Raw genomic sequence first — 18,396 nt, 5'->3', positions numbered from 1 at the left:
CTTTCTCAAGGAGGCATTTACAACCTCCTGGACCCAGCCGGCGATCCCCTCCTTATTTGATGTAATGAGCCAAGAGGGGCAAGGGGCAAGCACACAGGTGGTCGACCGGACTTGGCCAAGCACCTTGTCCACATCCTCGGGCCTCACTAATTGAAACTCATCCAATAAAACTGAACCGGACGGTGCTCTGAACGCCTCTACTAGTGGAGCTGCATTAAGTGTGGTGTCCAATTCATGACGAATCTGAGCGACTTTATCGTCAAAGTGCCGTGCAAACTCGTCACAACGTGCTACCGAGGGTTCCACCATCTCTCGCCCTGGCCCAGAGTGTAACAGGCCACGAACCACATGGAAAAGCTCCGCCGGACGACACTGAGAAGATGCAATGCTGGTGGAAAAGAACTGTCTCTTTGCCACCCTCACCGCCACAGAATAGGCTCGATAGTGAGCTCTAACCCATGTTCGATCAGACTCAGCACGAGTGTTCCTCCACCTGCGTTCTAGCCGTCTCCCCTCTTGCTTCATTGCCCTCAGCTCAGGTGTATACCAAGGAGCTGACCGGGCTCTGCTCAGAGGGAGAGGATGCTTGGGCGCGATCGTGTCAACCGCCCGAGTCATCTCTGCATTCCACAGAGCAACCTGGGCTTTGACAGGAGCACCAGCCATACCAGCAGGAAAATCCCCCAGAGCCCTCTGGAATCCATCGGAGTCCATTAGCCTCCGGGGCGGACCATTTTAATAGGCCCCCCACCCTTGCAGAGGGGAAAGGCTGCCGAAAGTCTAAACCTCTGACCATGACAAGGGGGTAGATGTTAATTCCCCCACTTTCAGATCACCATCCTCCTGCTCAGTCAAGAAAACCAAGTCAAGTGTGTGTCCCTTTGCATGTGTTGGGCCGATGACATGTTGAGACAGCCCCATGGTTGTATGGCGGTCATGAAGTCCTGAGCCGCCCCAGATACAGGAGCCTCAGCATGGAAGTTGAGATCCCCCAGAACCATCATCCTGGGGGTCCTCAACCCCAGATCCGAGACAACCTCCGTCAGCTCAGGCAGGGAGACTGTTGGGCAGCGGGGTGGACGGTACACCAGCAGAATCCCTAATCTGTCTCGAGTACCCAACACACAGTACAAACACTCCAGACCAGTACTCGACTGAACAGGAAGCCTAGAGAGGGAGATTGTATTTCTATAGACCACAGCAACCCCCCCTCCCCGGCCCTCAAGTTGGTGCTGGTGCTGAATATCTTCAATAATTTCCTACCTTGATAAGAATCTTGCTTCTTCCCCTAAAATTTCTCATGCACTCAGTCACTTCTCCTGAAATCTGACATACCACTCAGACTCCTGGTCTGACATTACCATGATGAAGTTGAAATAAGTGACCTTTAAGCTACATTTCTTACATTTCTTACTCTTCGTGAGGTGCTTCTCTAGACATAGCACTTGTGATGAGCTGACTCTATTCACAAATTCCGCTAAGAGAGTTTTGCTGGTTGTGGTGTTTCCCTCCTCATTGTTTACTACAACTTTATTAGATTGTAAGCCTATGCGGCAGGGTCTTGCTTTTTACTGTGTTATCTGTACAGCACCATGTACATTGATGGTGCTATATAAATAAATAAATTAATAATAATAATAATAATAATAATAATAATAATAATAATAATAATAATAATAATAATTACATCAGCATGCCCAGTTTTTCAAAATGTTTAAGTCTACTATATCTAGTTTTCCATTTTTAGGTGGGAACAGAGATATATAGTGCTATTGTTTGCCTCCATCTTGTTTTACTAGATGGGTGGTGGTGGTTAGTGGGCTTTAACCCCATGCTATGGTTCTGACCTAGATTGGGCCCTCATGCCTGCATTTCGGATCATGGGAAAATATACTATTTGCTCCAATAAGGGCTCCCCTCCATGCAAATATCAGGCATGGGGGGCTAATCTGTATCAAGACAGTAGTCCCGTATCCCACCACTCCATGCTCCCCATACAGATCTCAACCCCCTGCATGTACAATTCACTTACAAAACGTCATTCAAACCATTGTTAGTCATGTGAATGTCATCATGTATAATCTGGTCCTGAGTTTGCAAATGTCTAAATTTTATTGCACAAGCAGTCCTATTTAGCATTAACTACATATAAATTGGCCTGTAAGGAATTTCATAAGGAATGCATCTGGAGTAAAGGGCTACTAAACACCCTAAACAGGTGTTGTGTTTGAAGGAGAAAAGAAAGGGCTGTATGACTTTGGTCTGCTTTGGACTCCTGAACTAGCTATCCACCCTAAGGTAGAATTCTAGCAACGACAAGTAACTAAGTTGTTAGTGTGATGCCTTCTTCAACTACAGAATTACCTTGAAAAGGGGTTCATATCTTGGCAAAACTGCCCCCATTAATATTTTAGCTGAGTATAACTCAATGGACTGTCACTACAAAAAAGGTTCTGTTTTCAGTAAAACAAAAGGAGTGAACTGTTGCATAGTCATCGCTCTCTCCCCCCTCTTTCTTTTTTCATTTTTCCTTCCTGAAATTTTTATAGCAAAGTTTCTAGTGGTGGCATTGAAGAGAAAAAAAAAACCCCAACGCACTCTGCTCTTCAAAGGCTCTCTCTTTTTTTCTTGAGCTATTCTAATCAAATCATTGTTGCTGTTTAATCCTAGGTGTGTGTGCTGGAGAGACAAATATTTGATTTCCTTGGTTATCAGTGGGCACCAATCCTGGCAAATTTTGTACACATTATTATAGTCATACTTGGCTTATTTGGAACCATCCAGTATAGACCTCGCTACATAACAGGAGTAAGTACCATTAACCTTGTATCCTTAACACTGTATTTGCCATGTATGGATATATATATATATATATAATAAAAATAATTTAAAACTCAGGATGTGGGGTTGGGAAGGACTCTATAGATGTAAAATTTTTCTTTTGGGATTTGACATATATACAGTGTTTTTAAGATAAACCCAGTAAAGTACCCGATTAAATGTACAGTGCTTCTCTTTCTTTTAAAAGGATGGTGTCAGGTTCTAAATTGTGTCATGTAGAAATATTAGAATTTTACTGTACTGCTACATGTCTGACAAGTTAAATTATTTGTGCAATTGTATGTTTAGAAGAAGCAAGAAGACAGTTTGGCGCCCTTCTTTTTGCTCCCAAAAGGGATTAAAAATAATAATAAAAAAAAAACACAGCCAAGCAGCCTTGCAGAAGCTGGCTATAGTAAATCTTGAAGACCAGTCTGGGATAGATAGTGCACAGAGAAAAAGATACATGCAGCCTGACCAATGCTTGTTTACTTAGAAGTAAGTTCCACTGAATGCAGTGGAAATTACTCCCATGAAACTAAGTATATAACCCTAACCCTTAGAATTGTATGCTAGTGAAAAATCCAAGTCAGTATTGGAAATTAGTTCCAAGTTAATGCCAAAAGGAGAAACTATAGTGAAGAAAGGTGAAAAAGTCTCTTAATACCAATGATTAAAGAATAATACATGATGATTAGATAACAAAAACAGGATTCATTTCATTAATAATAATAATAATAATAATAATAATAATAATAATATATTTATTTCTTACCCGCCTCTCCCTTTGGATCGAAGTAGGGAACAACATTAGAACAGGAATAAATACATCTTAAAAATTCTTGATTTTACATTGATCTGGATAGGCCTGCCAGAAAAGGCTAGTCTTTAAAGCTGCCTTAAAATCACACAGAGAGTTAATTTTACGAATCTCCTCTGGCAGGCCATTCCACAATCTGGGGGTGACAGAAGAAAAAGTCCTCTGGGAAACTGATGTCAGCCTAGTTTTAGTTGACTGAAGTAAGTTCACCCCAGAGGACCTGAGTGTGCGGGGCGGACTGTATGGGAGAAGGCGATCCCGCAGGTAACCTGGACCCAAACCATTTAGGGCTTTAAAGGTAATGACCAACACTTTGTACTTTGCCCGGAAACTAATTGGCAGCCAGTGGAGTGATTTTAATGTTGGGGTAATATGCTCACCCCTAGATGTACTGGTAACCAACCTGGCTGCCATATTTTGAACTAGTTGAAGTTTCCAACCTATTTATTTATTTATTTAAAATATTTATATCCCGCCCTATATCACAAAGATCTCAGGGCGGCGTACAGATAAAAACATACAGTATAAAACAATAAATATACGCAGTTAAAAACAAATTAAACCATAATCCAAGTTAAAACAATATATAATTTAAAAGCAATAGATGCAGTTAAAGCAGTTAAAACAATGTGCTAGCGAGTTTAACCATCAAAGGCTTTATTAAAAAGCCATGTTTTTACTTGGCGTCGAAATACAATCCAAGGGGAGGGCATTCCACAGTCGGGGTGCCACCACAGAGAAAGGCCTCTCCCTTGTCCCATCATAACGTATATGTTGCATTGGTGGGATGTGGAGAAGGGCTCCTCCAACAGATCTAAGGTCTCGGGCAGGCTTAGGTACAATGGTAGCCCTATGTACCAGCGCATTAGGTGATCAGTGAGATCATAGCCACTTCTGATTAGTCTTTCAAATATGATAACTTGCTCTGGCTGATCAGCATCTTCTGAAGGGCTTAGTTTATCTATAAAGAGCCATGGTGGGTAAGGCTCCATGCTAGAACATTGAAATCCCATTTCAGCTATACCAGCAATTTTATTGAGGCAAAGCTATTATGACGGCAATGTTCCATAAGAACACAGCTATAGAATGCAAGAAGACTTGGGTTTCCCATAGCACAAACTCCCCTGATTTCCCATCTGGTAAACCCTTGATCAATCCCTGACCGCTTTCTCAATGCTTGACTCATCTCTTTAGTACGAATTGCAAGCTCTCAGATCGAGGACTGTTTCAAGGCTGCTTCAGAGCTATCTATGAAGGGTTAGTGAAATCCTGTGGGAGTGCCTGCCCTGCCTCATGTCCCATGTGGCGTTCACCTGTGGGTACCATATTTGCACAGGACTTATATGTGAAAATCCAGTACATGTAGGCCCAAATCATGGAATCAACATTCTCCATATACCTTCTGGGAATGAACAACATCTTTCAAGCCTTGTGTGTGGACATTATGCCATGCATAGATGGCCTTTGGGCCTATAGACAGGGAAGCTTCTCAAGGGCAGGGTGGGGAGGTGCAATCTCATTGTCTTGTTGCACATAGTAAGCTTTTCAAACCAGCTTATTTAACTGCAGGGTATAGTACACTGTTCATCTAAAAGATTTTCTGTGGTAGTATCACTAATGATGTCCCTGGCAATGTAGTAGAATTTCTCCTAGTTCTTCTATTTGAGGACCACCCCACATTGGCCACTTTCATGCTTGTTACTGCAGGACTCATGTCCTCTGTTAGCATTTATAGTATCTCACAGGCTCCTATCTTGAAATACAAATTTAAAACGAAACCCAAATCCTTCCCCTATCTCCCCAAAACCATACTACTTTCTTCATTGTCTAGAACCATTGTGGATTACCATCATTATTGCAGAACAGAATTCATGATGCTTTTTGCCCCCCAAATTCATGCCAGAGATCTCCTTAACATCGATGAAGGTCCTTTGTTAGAATAAGTCCTACGGAATAACATTGCAGTGATTTGCCTGTTCTTGACATTTTCACAAGCAATCTCCTTCTGTACTAAATATATAGCACTTTGTACTGGATAAAGCACTGGTCAGTGAACTGTGTCGGTGATTCACAGATTACAGTCATTGTCACTCAAGAATAAAGAAAGCATTCGAGTAGCCTAGAAGGGCCTCTCTGTGGTGTTTTTACTTTAGCCAATGCAATGAAAAGGAGATTCTTATTTTTCATGCAGCAGGTCTAGTCCTCTTATTTTTTTTGTAATGATCCTTGAATGTTTTGAGACTTTTAGTTCACAGCTGCAGGTTCCTCACACCCTTGTCTTAAATACAATAGCCCTCTTCAGATGTTCACGTGGAGTAAAATATACACATATGGGGTGTGGCTCCACCAGTAACCTACACACATTCATTAGAATGTTCCTGTAGAGAACCCTTGTGTGGACACATGGAGCCAACTGCTCCAGATGTTGTAGTGGGAGTGGGGCCAACTGCTACACTGTCACTCCCCCCAGCAAATGAATATGACCATCTGAAAAAGATTATTGTGAAGGCATCTAGAGATGGGTTATGGGGAGAAGGAAGGAAGGAGGACAACAAAAATAAGGACATTAAAAACTGGGGTTATCTTAATCGGCTACAGGTCAAATAGATTTTGCCATGGGCATAAGGCATAGATCTAATAACTGGGAAGCCAACCTGCAGGCCAATGAACCATCCCAGCTTGTGTGTATGTGGGGAGGTCAGCTAGAACTGGGCTACTACAACATAATTTGCTCTCACGAGCCTCTTCCTGCACCCTGGGGATATGGCTGGGCTGGCCTGGCCTGCCAGACCACTGAACTCTGAAGCCACCCTCTTAGGCTCCCATAAGGCTGGGGTGGGCAACCTTTGGAGGTCTGGGACAATTTTTATTCTTGTAGGGACCCCCGTCCCCATGGACCAAACACACCCATGGGAGCCAAAAATGGAGGGGGAAATTAAAAAAAAAGGTTTAAAAGTAATAACAAAATGGTATCCAGAGCTGCTATGGAGTGAGTTTTTGGACGCCATAGCAGCTTTGAATGCTGGTTGGTATATATATATACACACACACACACTCCCCTGAATGTCAGGAAATTGGCTGGGGCTGCACTAGGGTGCTCACCCTGCCTTAAGGGGTTCACAACCTAGGGAGCTGGGAGCCTAATTTAGCTCCCCACCAAAATGCATCTAGCCCAATGCTTCAAAAGCCTGCCCAGTGAAGTTGTGACATAAAATTGCACTATGGAACTTTTTCAATGACATGCAATTAAACTGATAACAAACTGTGCCTGTAACATAATATTGAACTTGCTATGAGGTCAGTGAAAACCCTACATTGCCATGCCTATTAAATATGAAGTAAAATTCCTTCCCAGCCCTGTCGACCGGTGGGTAACTCCTTCAGCATGGGTGGGGAATTCAGCAAGACCAACCAGAGTTTGGATTGCCACTCTTTCCCCTGACTGGGAGCAGCCCAAAGGAGGCTCCCCGATCAAACAGGAAGCTGGTGCTTTTCGTGGTGCAGACATGACGCTAGGTCGTTGCTCACTTTGGCTAACAAACTGGCGGTGTGCCTTTTCTCCCCGCAGCCCTTCCCCTCTCTGGCCAAATGCTATTCAAAGACGTTTATCTGGTAAAGCACTTTGGTAGCCGTGGCTTGAATTGGGTTCCAGAAAATGCAAACTCTTCTCTTCCTGAGCCCTGAAAATGGGACCATACAAAATAAATCTGATGTTTTGAAACTATTTGGTAGATACTTAGGCTTACGAGAAGAGGACTTTGATCAATTTACAAGCCATAATTCTAAGAACGGGTGTTTATATCACCTTTTCTTTCAATACCTGTGCAAGGATACTCGAGCAGCACTTCTTGAGCCACTTATGACTCCAGATTCCTTCGCTGAAGCAACTGAGTTTCCCCCTTTTAAATAAGAATATGTTTGGTTATGTAAAAACAGAGGCTCTTTATCCTATTAACATTGGATATGACTCAAAGAGCTTTGTTACTGCAGGTAACCTTTGGTTGTGGGAGCTTTTTTCAAGCCTCTTAGATGAGAAAAGCAAGCAAACAAATCCTCAGCCTTCATCTGGAGATTACCAGTTAAACTAGTCTACCTTTCCACTTAATAAAATGTAAGATGGTGCTTTAAATACTGATAGGCAATCACTGCTTGAGTTTCAGTAGCTAATGTGGATTTGTAGGATAAGATTGTAAGTTGTCATAATTAGCTTTAAGCTACAATCCAAAAGACACATACTTGGAAGTAAAACTTGCTGAGATAAGTGGGATTTATTTCCAAGTAAACATTTTAAGATGGGGAGGGCAGGATTTGTTTCATTTTGTGGGTTTTATTTCTGTCTTCTCAGCCTATTTTCAGTATGTTTTACTTCTCTTCTTTCAAACATTAAACCAGCTTATTATTTCTTGATTCAATTACGTAAATATCTCGTTTGTTTTGCCTTTATTGGCCAGTTAAAGTTTTAAAAACCCATTAATCTTTTAGTGGGTATCTGGCATAAACTAGAGTTTTACACTCTACTGCTGGATAGCATTCATGACATTTATGTGACTCACACTGCATAATTAATTGGCACTTGACATGGAGGGGGGCGGGGAATGTCCTTGTAGCCAATGGAGTATGAGATGGGAGAAGGGCCACAATCCAGATAAAGCTTACTGCTTTTAACTCCGTTTTTATTTCAGTCAGAAAGAGGAAACATACATGCTTTCCTCTCCTTTTGAAATTAGCCAACTTATATATGTTGAATTTTTATTAGAACATGTTATTTGTTGTTGCTGTGACACATTTTTTGTATTGAATATATTATTTAAAATATTCCTGGATGGGATATTCTTTATGCAGTGAGGGAGAGTGGGAAAAAGCTTGGTGGATGAACCAGGAAGCAGACAGACTCATGTCGACTCCCAATCCGATTGTACATTGGGCCAGTCCAAGCAAGTGTTAGAAAGAACCAGAATGTTAGGAAACAGTGATTGTTTTTCCTTGTGTCAGAGTCCATGTCAGAGGAAGAGGCTCCAGATTTAATGGTTCAGGGGAAAGACTCAGCTACCAAATGGCACTATCATGCTTCTACCTCCCGGATACCCAGTTCTCCAGAAAAATCCCATGGGCCAGCTCCCCTGTGTCCAGAGCAGCTTGCATTACTCTCCTCAGATTCTGAGAACTCAGGCCATGTCACAGCCACTCCCATGTCATCTCAGTCTGAGATCACTAAAATAAGCCAGGCCCCTTTAAGAGGCAATGTCTCAAGTCAGCGTGGAAGTGGGATCAAACAGCCTAAATCTAGCAACACTTCCATTTAAACCGCCGCCTTGCTCTGATCGTTGTTGGACCCTTATGTGGCCTCCAGCCCCAGCATCACTTGGAGCTTTCCATGGTGCTGATCTCTTTTTGTCTTGCTTCCTGAGAAACCTGACTTGACCGAATTTAACCTAACCTGATCCCTAGCAAAATTCTACAACCCAAGCCACATCACAGAGCAGAAGCAGAAATAGCCTGAAACAGTACAATTAGGAAAATGGGTGTGTGGGTGCACTGGATGCAAAGATGTGCCAATATAGATGGCAAGAGGGGGTTTTATGGAAAGAAGATAAGCTAAAAAACAAACAAAACCACTGTCAAAGCAACTAGTTCCCCAGATTCATACCGCCATGCTGCCAGCAAATGTAGGCAATAGGAAGGAGGATACAACCTGCCAGAAAGGCTGACCGGAATCAAGGCCAGAGCCTGACTGTGGTGAGGAAATTGGCTTTAGAGGCTATGAACTCTTAGGTGAATTGGTGAAGAGAAAAATAGTTGCATTGGAAAAGTGATGTGCATCCTGAGGATCCACTATGAGTAGTGGAAAATTGGTTCAGAGGATACACACACACCCATTTGGGAGTCTTGAGCTATGAGGAAGAACGCCTTCTCACACTTTCAAGCAGTCATCCCCAACCTGCTGTCCTCCAGATGTGATGGGCTATACAACTCCCATCATCCTCAGGCAACTTGGCAGTTATCCTCAGCCAGCATGGCAGGGTGCTAAAAGGAGTTTCCTCTGTACTTTTTCCTTTTTCCTCACATGCCAATAACCTTTTAAGAATCAAAGGGTCTTCCCCTTGCATTGTAAAGGAAGATTGCGGGGGATTAACCTATTAGTATATAGGTGTTGTGTCTTATTATAGGCCCCATCAAGGAATACAGCATACAAACCATGGCATTCCCCTCCCACCCACCAGGTCTACATTGTGCAGCTTATTCTGGGTTGTGTGAGAGAGACAGAGAGACTGATAATATTATTAAACATAACTGTAGCTACAACTGGAGATGCTTGAGAAATTGGATGCTTATGAACTCTGGTATGTCCTGACTTGATCTGCATCTCCTCTGCATATTGGAACAGAGCTATCAATTGAATTTTGCACTTTGCAAACTAGTGACAGGTTTGGGATCAAAACTGTATCAAAATGAATCTTAAAAAGCATGTTTTGAGAGAATGCATTTGAAGATACGTATTTAAATGTGAATTTTCATGGGAATTCAAAATATTGAAATTAATGTGAAACAGGAAAACCTAGACTTATGAGTGAGCACATACAAAAGTGACATAGACCAGAACTAGGATGTACTGACAATCCCAAGCTACAACATTGCAAAACGTCCCTGGTCTCATTGTGTGAGCAGTGCTTTAATTTATAATGTGACTTCATATAGATCGTGGAGGATTCACTTGGTGCCCTGATATCATGCTTGAAGTAAGGATGAGTGAATGTGTCATTTTTGCTTTCTCCTGCATTTAATTTTTTAATTTCTCAAGTTCTTTTTATCTGGAATATGCGGAAATTTGTGGATTTAGGGGTGGGGTGGGGAATCAATAATGAACCAAAACAAATTTATCCATCTGCACCAGACAAATTCAATAGGTAGAGCTACTCCCAGCATGGAGAGGGCCATGTAGTACTTTCTTGTTATATAGCTGTTAAATGTCAGAATATACTAATTCATCATAGCAAAGATGGATTAATGTAAACTCAGAATTTTAAGTGTACTCAAAACCCTGGACTTGGATGGGTGATTCAATCTGTTTCAGTTTCTCCCACATTTGAGTTTTTCATAATCTCAAATTCTTTCTAACCTGCCTATGAAGAAATTTGCATGTTTGGGGAAGTTCTTATCAAAAATCAAAACCAAATGAATTTCTCACCCATGCCTAGCTCTCACCCATGCCATCAAGCACTCAGTGCACCTTTTGGTTTGCAACCACAATAACACTTGAATAGGGTGTTTTAATAGTACCCTATTCAGGTGTTATTAAAACTAGTGTTACTCACCACAAGAGCCGGAATGGGGCTGTGACAAGCTGCCCCACCACCCAATGCCACAGCACAATGTAGCCCCACCCAAAGAATGCCTGCAGAGAAGAATGCCTTCACATGTACAGCTAGATATGTGTAGGCTTCCACGCGATTCAGATTGGGTCTCAAATGGCGCAGAAGCTGTGGGTGTGAAGGCTTCCCCACTGGATTCATGCTGTAGACATGGATGCCTTTGGGTGAAGCTACATTCCTGCTTGCACAGGGAGTAATAGTACTTTTTAAAATGGCAGAATAGGGCTATTGTGTGTAGAAAAACCTTGGCTTGCTGGCTTGCTTTTACTTTGCTCTAAGGACTGCTTTGTGCTGTCTTCTCTCCATGAACTTATGCACCATGTTCCCTGTAAATCTTGCTGTTATGATCCCCTTCAGTGCTTATTGTTTCTGCAAGTTGTTCACCTTCCTGGTCGTCTGCAGGAAAACAGCGAATTACTTTTTCAAACCATCCTTGTTGTCATGAGTGCTATTACCAAGAAAGAAACATTTTATAGCTTGACACTGAAAAGCAAGATAAACAACGTGCATGGTTGTAAAATGCAGCAGTAAAGATGTTCCAAAATTCCAATTTCTCACCATTTCCATAGTTTACCTGTCAATTGTGCTATTTATTGGAGATTTGTTTTATGGGGTTTTGTCTATGCAGAGGCCCAAATGATAAGGCTACACACATTCTTGTCAGATAAGCTCAATTGCAGATAATAAATAAATCTCAAATTTAAAGTAATAAGGATCTCAGTGAAGCAGCATCTTATGTTCTGTCAAATCAGCAGACATGGCATGCATTATAAATGCTTACCAACAAGGCAATTCATACATTCCTTCATATGAGAATATTTTTTCCTAAACATCTTTACGATAGCATTTTTCCTTTGTGCATTCCATGATATAATAACAATAACAACAACAACAACAACAACCTTGCAGCAGGTCTACTACTAAGATTAGTTCTTGTCACTTCCTAATTCAGAGATTAGATATAGATGAAAATTCAGCCAATTATGTACCTTAAAAGTCTTCATAGCAGTCTGTATGTATTGCATTTTTCATTGTTTCTTTTGTTTGAATACAGAGCTATCCAATTGCAAGCATCCTCATTATATGTTTTTTAAGGAATAAATGTCTGGAACCCAATTACAACATATTTGTTTGTCCTTACATTTCAATGCATAAGCTGTGATGAGTTATCTACAGAGATTACTTAGACTAAAATCTTAAAATTTGTCAAAACAGAGGACAATTTTAGATTTATCCCTTCCTTTTGGCCAAAGTTGGTATAGGGAAGTAATATATTATTTGTTCCAATGTTTATAGGCCCTAGTTTGTTAGAATGTGTAGTTTAAGTAATAAATCTATAAAATTCTTTAGAGAAAATACGTGAAGAAAATTGGCAAACAATTATTCCTCCCTTGCCCTAATTCTGGACATTTCTCAGCAGCTTGGTAAGTTTATTGCAATGGAAATCTGAAAGAAATTGGGTCACTTGCTGAAGACAAATGTCAAGGCTGTTTTGACTGTTATAGGGATGTGTGAAGCTTAGAAATCCTTTCCGTTTAAGCCCAATGGATTTCTGCAGCATTTCTGGTCCCATAAGCAGGGGTGACTGCATCAGATTTCCCCCTCCAGATTCCGGGAAAATTTCCAGGGGTTGGGGAAAAGAGCAAAACACCTGTGTCCCACCATTTTCACAAATTGCAATATGCACATTTTATGAAATGTGCACAAATGTTGGTATATCCTGCACTTGGACAATTTCAAACAATCACAGGTCCACCTATCCGCTATTTAGCCCCGCAGAGGCACATTGCCCTCTTGTCAATATCCTTGTCAATTTCACTCAATTTGCCCAGAAGAGCCATATTCCCTACTTGTCAAAGAACTTGTCAATTCTTCTACCCCTTTGCTCAGAAAGTTGCTTCAAATGGGAGGCTGGAAAGGGGTCTGGAAGCTACATATGAGTTAAAAGCAATTGCTTGAGACTTGGGAAAGTGTGCAGTGGAAGTGGGGGGGGGGGTTAGTTCAACACTTCAAACCCTAAAGATCAGGTTGCTAAGTGAGTAATCTGGTCACCCTTTTTCTGAGTTCTCAGTGACAAAGCATACTCAAATTACCCACTGTTAGGTCAGGAAAAGAAGGAGCAGCTGTGATAAAAGCCCTCTCCCCATAGCTTACCCAAAGGAACAGGATGATTGCTATGGAAAGGAGATGATACCATTGCTGGCTCCTGTGGACTTTGCAGCCTCTGGATGCTGTTCTGGAAAGAATGGGTGCGTAGGAGGCTTCTTGGACATTCATTCTTCCCAGAACAGCAACTGCAGTCCTGGAAGATTCTGAGGCACCACTAGAAGTGAGATCTTTCAATGATTGCAATTCCTAGCCACTAAGAAGAGCCCTGCTATATCAGACCAATGGTCTATCTAGTCCAGCACTCTGTTAACACAGTAGCCAATCAGCTGTCAACCAGGAATGCACAAGCAGGACATGGGTGCAACAGCATCCTCCCACTGTGAAAGCTGGAAAAGAGGAAAGCCATCCTGGAATTACCACTTTTCACAAGATTTGAGGGGTGAGACATTGCTGAGACCTCCCCCCATGTGTCAGTTCATTTCAGCATGTAGAACCCAGCCACCATCAGGGTTCAAGGTTACCCCAGGATCAGCTGCTCACCCCATTGGGTAGGTTGGGAAGAATTTTTTTTCATGCTGTTCAGATTGGCTGAGGATGGCCTCCCCCCTTCCCTGTAGCATGTTAGAGATTTGTACATCATTAACATACAGCACATAAATGACAAAGGTAGAAAAGAAAAGGTGGAAGAGGAAGGTGGAGAGAAAAGGAAGTCTAAAGTCCTCTGGGTGCCTACTCCGAGGGAAGCTCGGAGGACGGCAAAAAGGGAGAGGGCCTTTTCTGTGGTGGCCCCCCAATTGTGGAACGATCTCCCTGATGAGGCCCACCTGGCGCCAACGTTGTTATCTTTTCAGTGCCAAAACAAGCTGAGTGTTTAAAAATTGTTTTTAAATGTTAGCTGTTTTTATGCTTTTGTTTTTAAATGTTTATATTGATTTTTAATGTTCAGTTTTTTAAATCTTTGTAAACCACCCAGACAGCTTCGGCTATGGGGCGGTATATAGATGTAATAAATAAATAAATAAATAAATAAAGTGCCTGTAATTGGAGGCAGATTTGGGGCAACTGCTGTAAAGGGGAATCAGGCCGAGTTCTAATGGAAGCTAGCTTGAACCGACTACCCAAGGAGTGAGATGTGGCATGGGCAGCCTGCATAGTCCTGCCCACAGGCAACGTGCTCATGCATTTTATACTATGGCTATCTTACAACTAGGTTGCCTCTTAATAAAATCAAATACATTAAAAGAGGAGAGGAGAGCACAGGCTATGCAAGCAAGGTATTGGCCATGCCAGGACTCCAGTCTCCATCCCTAGCCCAAATAACAACACAATTAGGGACAGACAGCTGCTGACAAAGCTCCTATCTCTAGGAGGACTGGAAGAAAAAGCATGCATTAACTGCAAAAGCAACAATATTGTAACCAGCACGTAGCTGAATTTTTTGACCAATTTATTTTCAAACATTCATTAGAGGTGAGGGGCAAAAAGAAACTGCACCTGAAAATTGTGGGAAGGGGTGTAAATTTCAGGGCTATTCCTCAGGGTGCAGGGCTTAGGGATGCTGAGAGCACCTGACTGGGTCTGGGAGTCCAGCGGACTTCCCCATGTCTGGCCCCCTAGACCCAGTTAGGCACTCTTGACACAAGCACAGACCCCCATTCATGCCTTTAACCTTGTGGGGCCTTTAAGGCCGCCATTGGCACAGTGAGGGGAGGACATGCACAATTTACAAAACTCTGGAAATTGCGCAATTCTCTCATTGTGTCAACGGTGGCCGCCATTGATGTGGGAAGGGAAAGTGCATGATTTCAGTATGAGGGCAGCCGGGTGCTCAGCAGGCCAAGCCAAACCTCACTAGAGGCTCACACGGCCAGGGAAGCGGCTGTGGTAGTGGGGCAAGCATCAGCCGAGGCTAGTGCAGGTGAGTTCACCCACCCCTAGCGGGGCTCCAGTGCTTACCTTACTGTAAAGAGGAGGTAGCGGGGGAAAGTGCTCTATCTTTTCCCACCCCTCCTCCAACCCCCAGCCCTGCATTCTGTCTTTGCAGCCTTTCTGACTGCTTGAGCTTCTTGAAAAGTCCCCTAGAAAATGTAGCCAGGATGTCTTCCCCTGAGGCTTCTCTGTGCTATTGCCTGCTCAGTGCCTGAAAGCTGATCAAGGGCTTCCTCCTCCTCCTCCTCTTCTTCTTCAAACTTTTAATGACAACAACGCAAACCCCAAAAGACCAGCAAGAGGGCTTCCATAATTCCATATAATATTGTATACATTTTTTTCAGATTTGTAAAGGCTCTGTTTCATGGCTAGGAGGTACGATGACTTGGATTGGCTCATGCTCCATTCTGAGGCTTCATTCAGGTCAATTGAATGAATATCTGGAACTGAATTATCAGAAATCTTTGGAAATCCTGGTTTGTTCTGGTCCAGCAGAGTTCTGATTTGCTAGCACAAATTTGTGCTAATGTGTACCACCAGGACTCTGTGTTTGAGGGGGGGGGGTTTCCCTGGTTTTAATCTCTTTCATTTCTTTAGTTTTGACTTAATTGAACATTATCTATATTTTAATTATGTACATGTGCCTGCAAGGCCTTTGGGTATTGGGCACACATTTCATTACAGTTAATAATGCTATTGCTGCTGCTACTATTATTACTAGCCTATAATAATATAAGAAATAACATAATGGATATTAAATCAATCTGAAGAAAGGAGAAAGGGCCTGAATGGGTCTCATGAGGTTACAAACACCAGACATAATCTGTACAAGTAAATTCTCATTTCATCAATACTTTAGTGCTTGCTCTGCTTTTAATGAAAAAAGCCAGTTTTGAGCTTTGCTTTTTCTCACTGGGGATCTCCTGCAATATGGATCCTATAATATATTGCTCACATAAATAATTCTATTGCTTGCTATCCAGTTCTGATTACTATTCCATGGTTTCTTACACTTACAGAACCATACCAGGTTCTCCAGGTGTAAGAAACCATGGAAGAGTACCAGAACCATACTAGGCCATTGTGCATGTAATAGGATGGTTCGCCATGACTGGTTCTCTTCCCACCCACAGGGATACTGCACTGAAGTTCTGGAATATTTGAAATATCAAATATGACCCTATCATAAACAGCAATTGTGTCTTCCCTTTCCCTGTGATTTCCCATTTTTTCTTCCCACCATACTTCCATTTACTGTTGGGCAACAGTAGCATGCAACCCACACTCTGCATTCCTTCTATCACATTTTCTTGGCATAAAGGGTACTTCCAGACAGACAGTTCCTTCCCACCTTTTTTCCTCTTGCAAGGAACCAAGACAGCTTACATGGCCCTCCTCCTCTTCATTTTATTCTCACAACTACCCTGGTGAGAGTCACTGACTGGCCCAAAGTCACCCAGTGAGCTTCATGGCCAAGTGGGGATTAAAACCCAGGTCTCCCAAATCTAAATCCAACGCTCTAGCCATCACACCATACTGTCTCTCCATTACGCAGCTATTCTGTCTGGATTCTGGGTAAAATTCCATGTATAAGGCTTGGCGATTGGACAATAAAAGCATCCTAAAATATATCAGCTTTACAGATGGCTTAAAGTTGGGAAGGGAATTTCTAACCTGGCTCTGCTTGGGATGATGGACAGCTAGTGAAATCTGGGAGAACCAGATGGCTGCCACAATTGCACTTCTCACAAACCCCTTTTGTCATGTGGGTAATGCCTGAGCCAAATTCACATTAGAGGTCCCCATAACTAAAAATCAAGAACGTAAAGGACATTTGAGGTCACTTGCAGGAACCCAGATTCCAGCTGGATATCAGGAAAAAACTTGACTGTCGTACAGTCAGTACGACAGTACGACAATGGAACCAATGATGTAGGGAGGTTGTGGTCTCCCCCACACTAGAGGCATTCAAGAGGCAGCTGCACAGCCATCGGTCAGGGATGCATTATTATTATTATTATTATTATTATTATTATTATTATTAATTTATATAGCACCATCAATGTACATGGTGCTGTACAGAGAAAAACAGTAAATAGCAAGACCCTGCCGCATAGGCTTACAATCTAATAAAATCATACTAGAACAATAAGGAGGGGAAGAGAATGCAAACAGGCACAGGGTAGGGTAAACAGGCACAGGGTAGGGTAAAACTAACAGTATAAAGTCCGAACAACATGCTTTAAGGTGGATTCCTGCAATGAGCAGGGGGTTGGACTCGATGGCCCTTCCAACTCTATTATTCTATGATTCTATGCACAGAACTCCAGAAAAGCAGACACGACAAGCGTGTATTCCAATCTCATCTATCCTTCTTGACTTTAGATCGCTCACCTGATGGCATACCCTCGGTATTTATCCCATTGCAGCAGTCCTGTCTGTCCCTGGCAACACTGCCATGCCACTGCATAGGAGGAGTGCTAGATGCTGCCATATATCAATTTAGACTATTTGTATATCTTGCCCTAAGGATGCACAAATTCCTGGGAACTAGATAGACAAATCTGTCCATTTTTAATATCTCTTGTACTTTCTGTCCTGTATATGAAGGACCTTGTGAATTTTAGTAAACGCTTATCAAAAATGAATGCTAAGAAAGGTCTCACCCATCTGCCCTGGCCAAACTCAATAGGAACAGCAATTCCCAACATGTTGTACCTGCCTGCTATACAACTGTTAAAGATGAGGAGCCTGACAGAAAAAGAAGGTAGCACACAAGCTTAACATGGTTGAATATACAGATACTCCAACCCATACTTTTAAAAGCAAAGCACTTGAAGCCCGGAAAACTAGATAGATGAATCTGTAGCTCCGCCTACGTTCAATTTCTTTCTTTAGAAAAAGAAAGAAAACTTCAAGTTTGTTTTGTCTCAAATATGGAGAACTTTGTGAATTTTGATGAATTAGTCTCAAAACTGAACTGAAAAGGCATCCTCGCCCATTCTTATCTGCCTCAGTATTGTCTGCGCTAACTGGCAACAGCTCTCCAGGTCTCAAGCTGATATCTTTCACATCACCTGCTACTTCATCATGTTACCTGGAGATGCCAGGGATTGAACTGGGGACCTCCTGCATGTACAGCATGTGCTCTCTACCGTGGGGCTACGGTCCCTCCTGTTGCGCTGTACATTAGGACTGTTTCATGCAAACTGGGTTTGCCAGAAGTGTAGACTTGACAGGAAGCTCTAGCAAATCACGGCTATCTAATGAGTGTGCATGTATGACCCACATTCGTAAAATCTGTGGTTGCTGCATTTACACCATAAGCTTTGGAAGTACGTTCAAAAT

The 18,396-nt window shown here is 42.3% G+C and overlaps 1 protein-coding gene across 1 annotated transcript in view; it reads left to right on the top strand.

The window, feature by feature from the left end:
• NKAIN2 (sodium/potassium transporting ATPase interacting 2) overlaps nucleotides 1–18,396 on the top strand; it is a 608,119-nt gene that overhangs the window by 287,962 nt on the left and 301,761 nt on the right. Inside the window, exon 2 of the mRNA XM_063124718.1 lies at nucleotides 2,671–2,808. Within this exon, the coding sequence (XP_062980788.1) occupies nucleotides 2,671–2,808 (138 nt within the window). The remainder of the gene's footprint in view (nucleotides 1–2,670; nucleotides 2,809–18,396) is intronic.

This window comes from Elgaria multicarinata, chromosome 4, assembly GCF_023053635.1.
Source record: "Elgaria multicarinata webbii isolate HBS135686 ecotype San Diego chromosome 4, rElgMul1.1.pri, whole genome shotgun sequence".
NCBI lineage: Eukaryota > Metazoa > Chordata > Lepidosauria > Squamata > Anguidae > Elgaria > Elgaria multicarinata.
The sequence above is the reverse complement of the archived record's forward strand: the minus strand, read 5'-3'. Positions and strand labels throughout refer to the sequence as shown.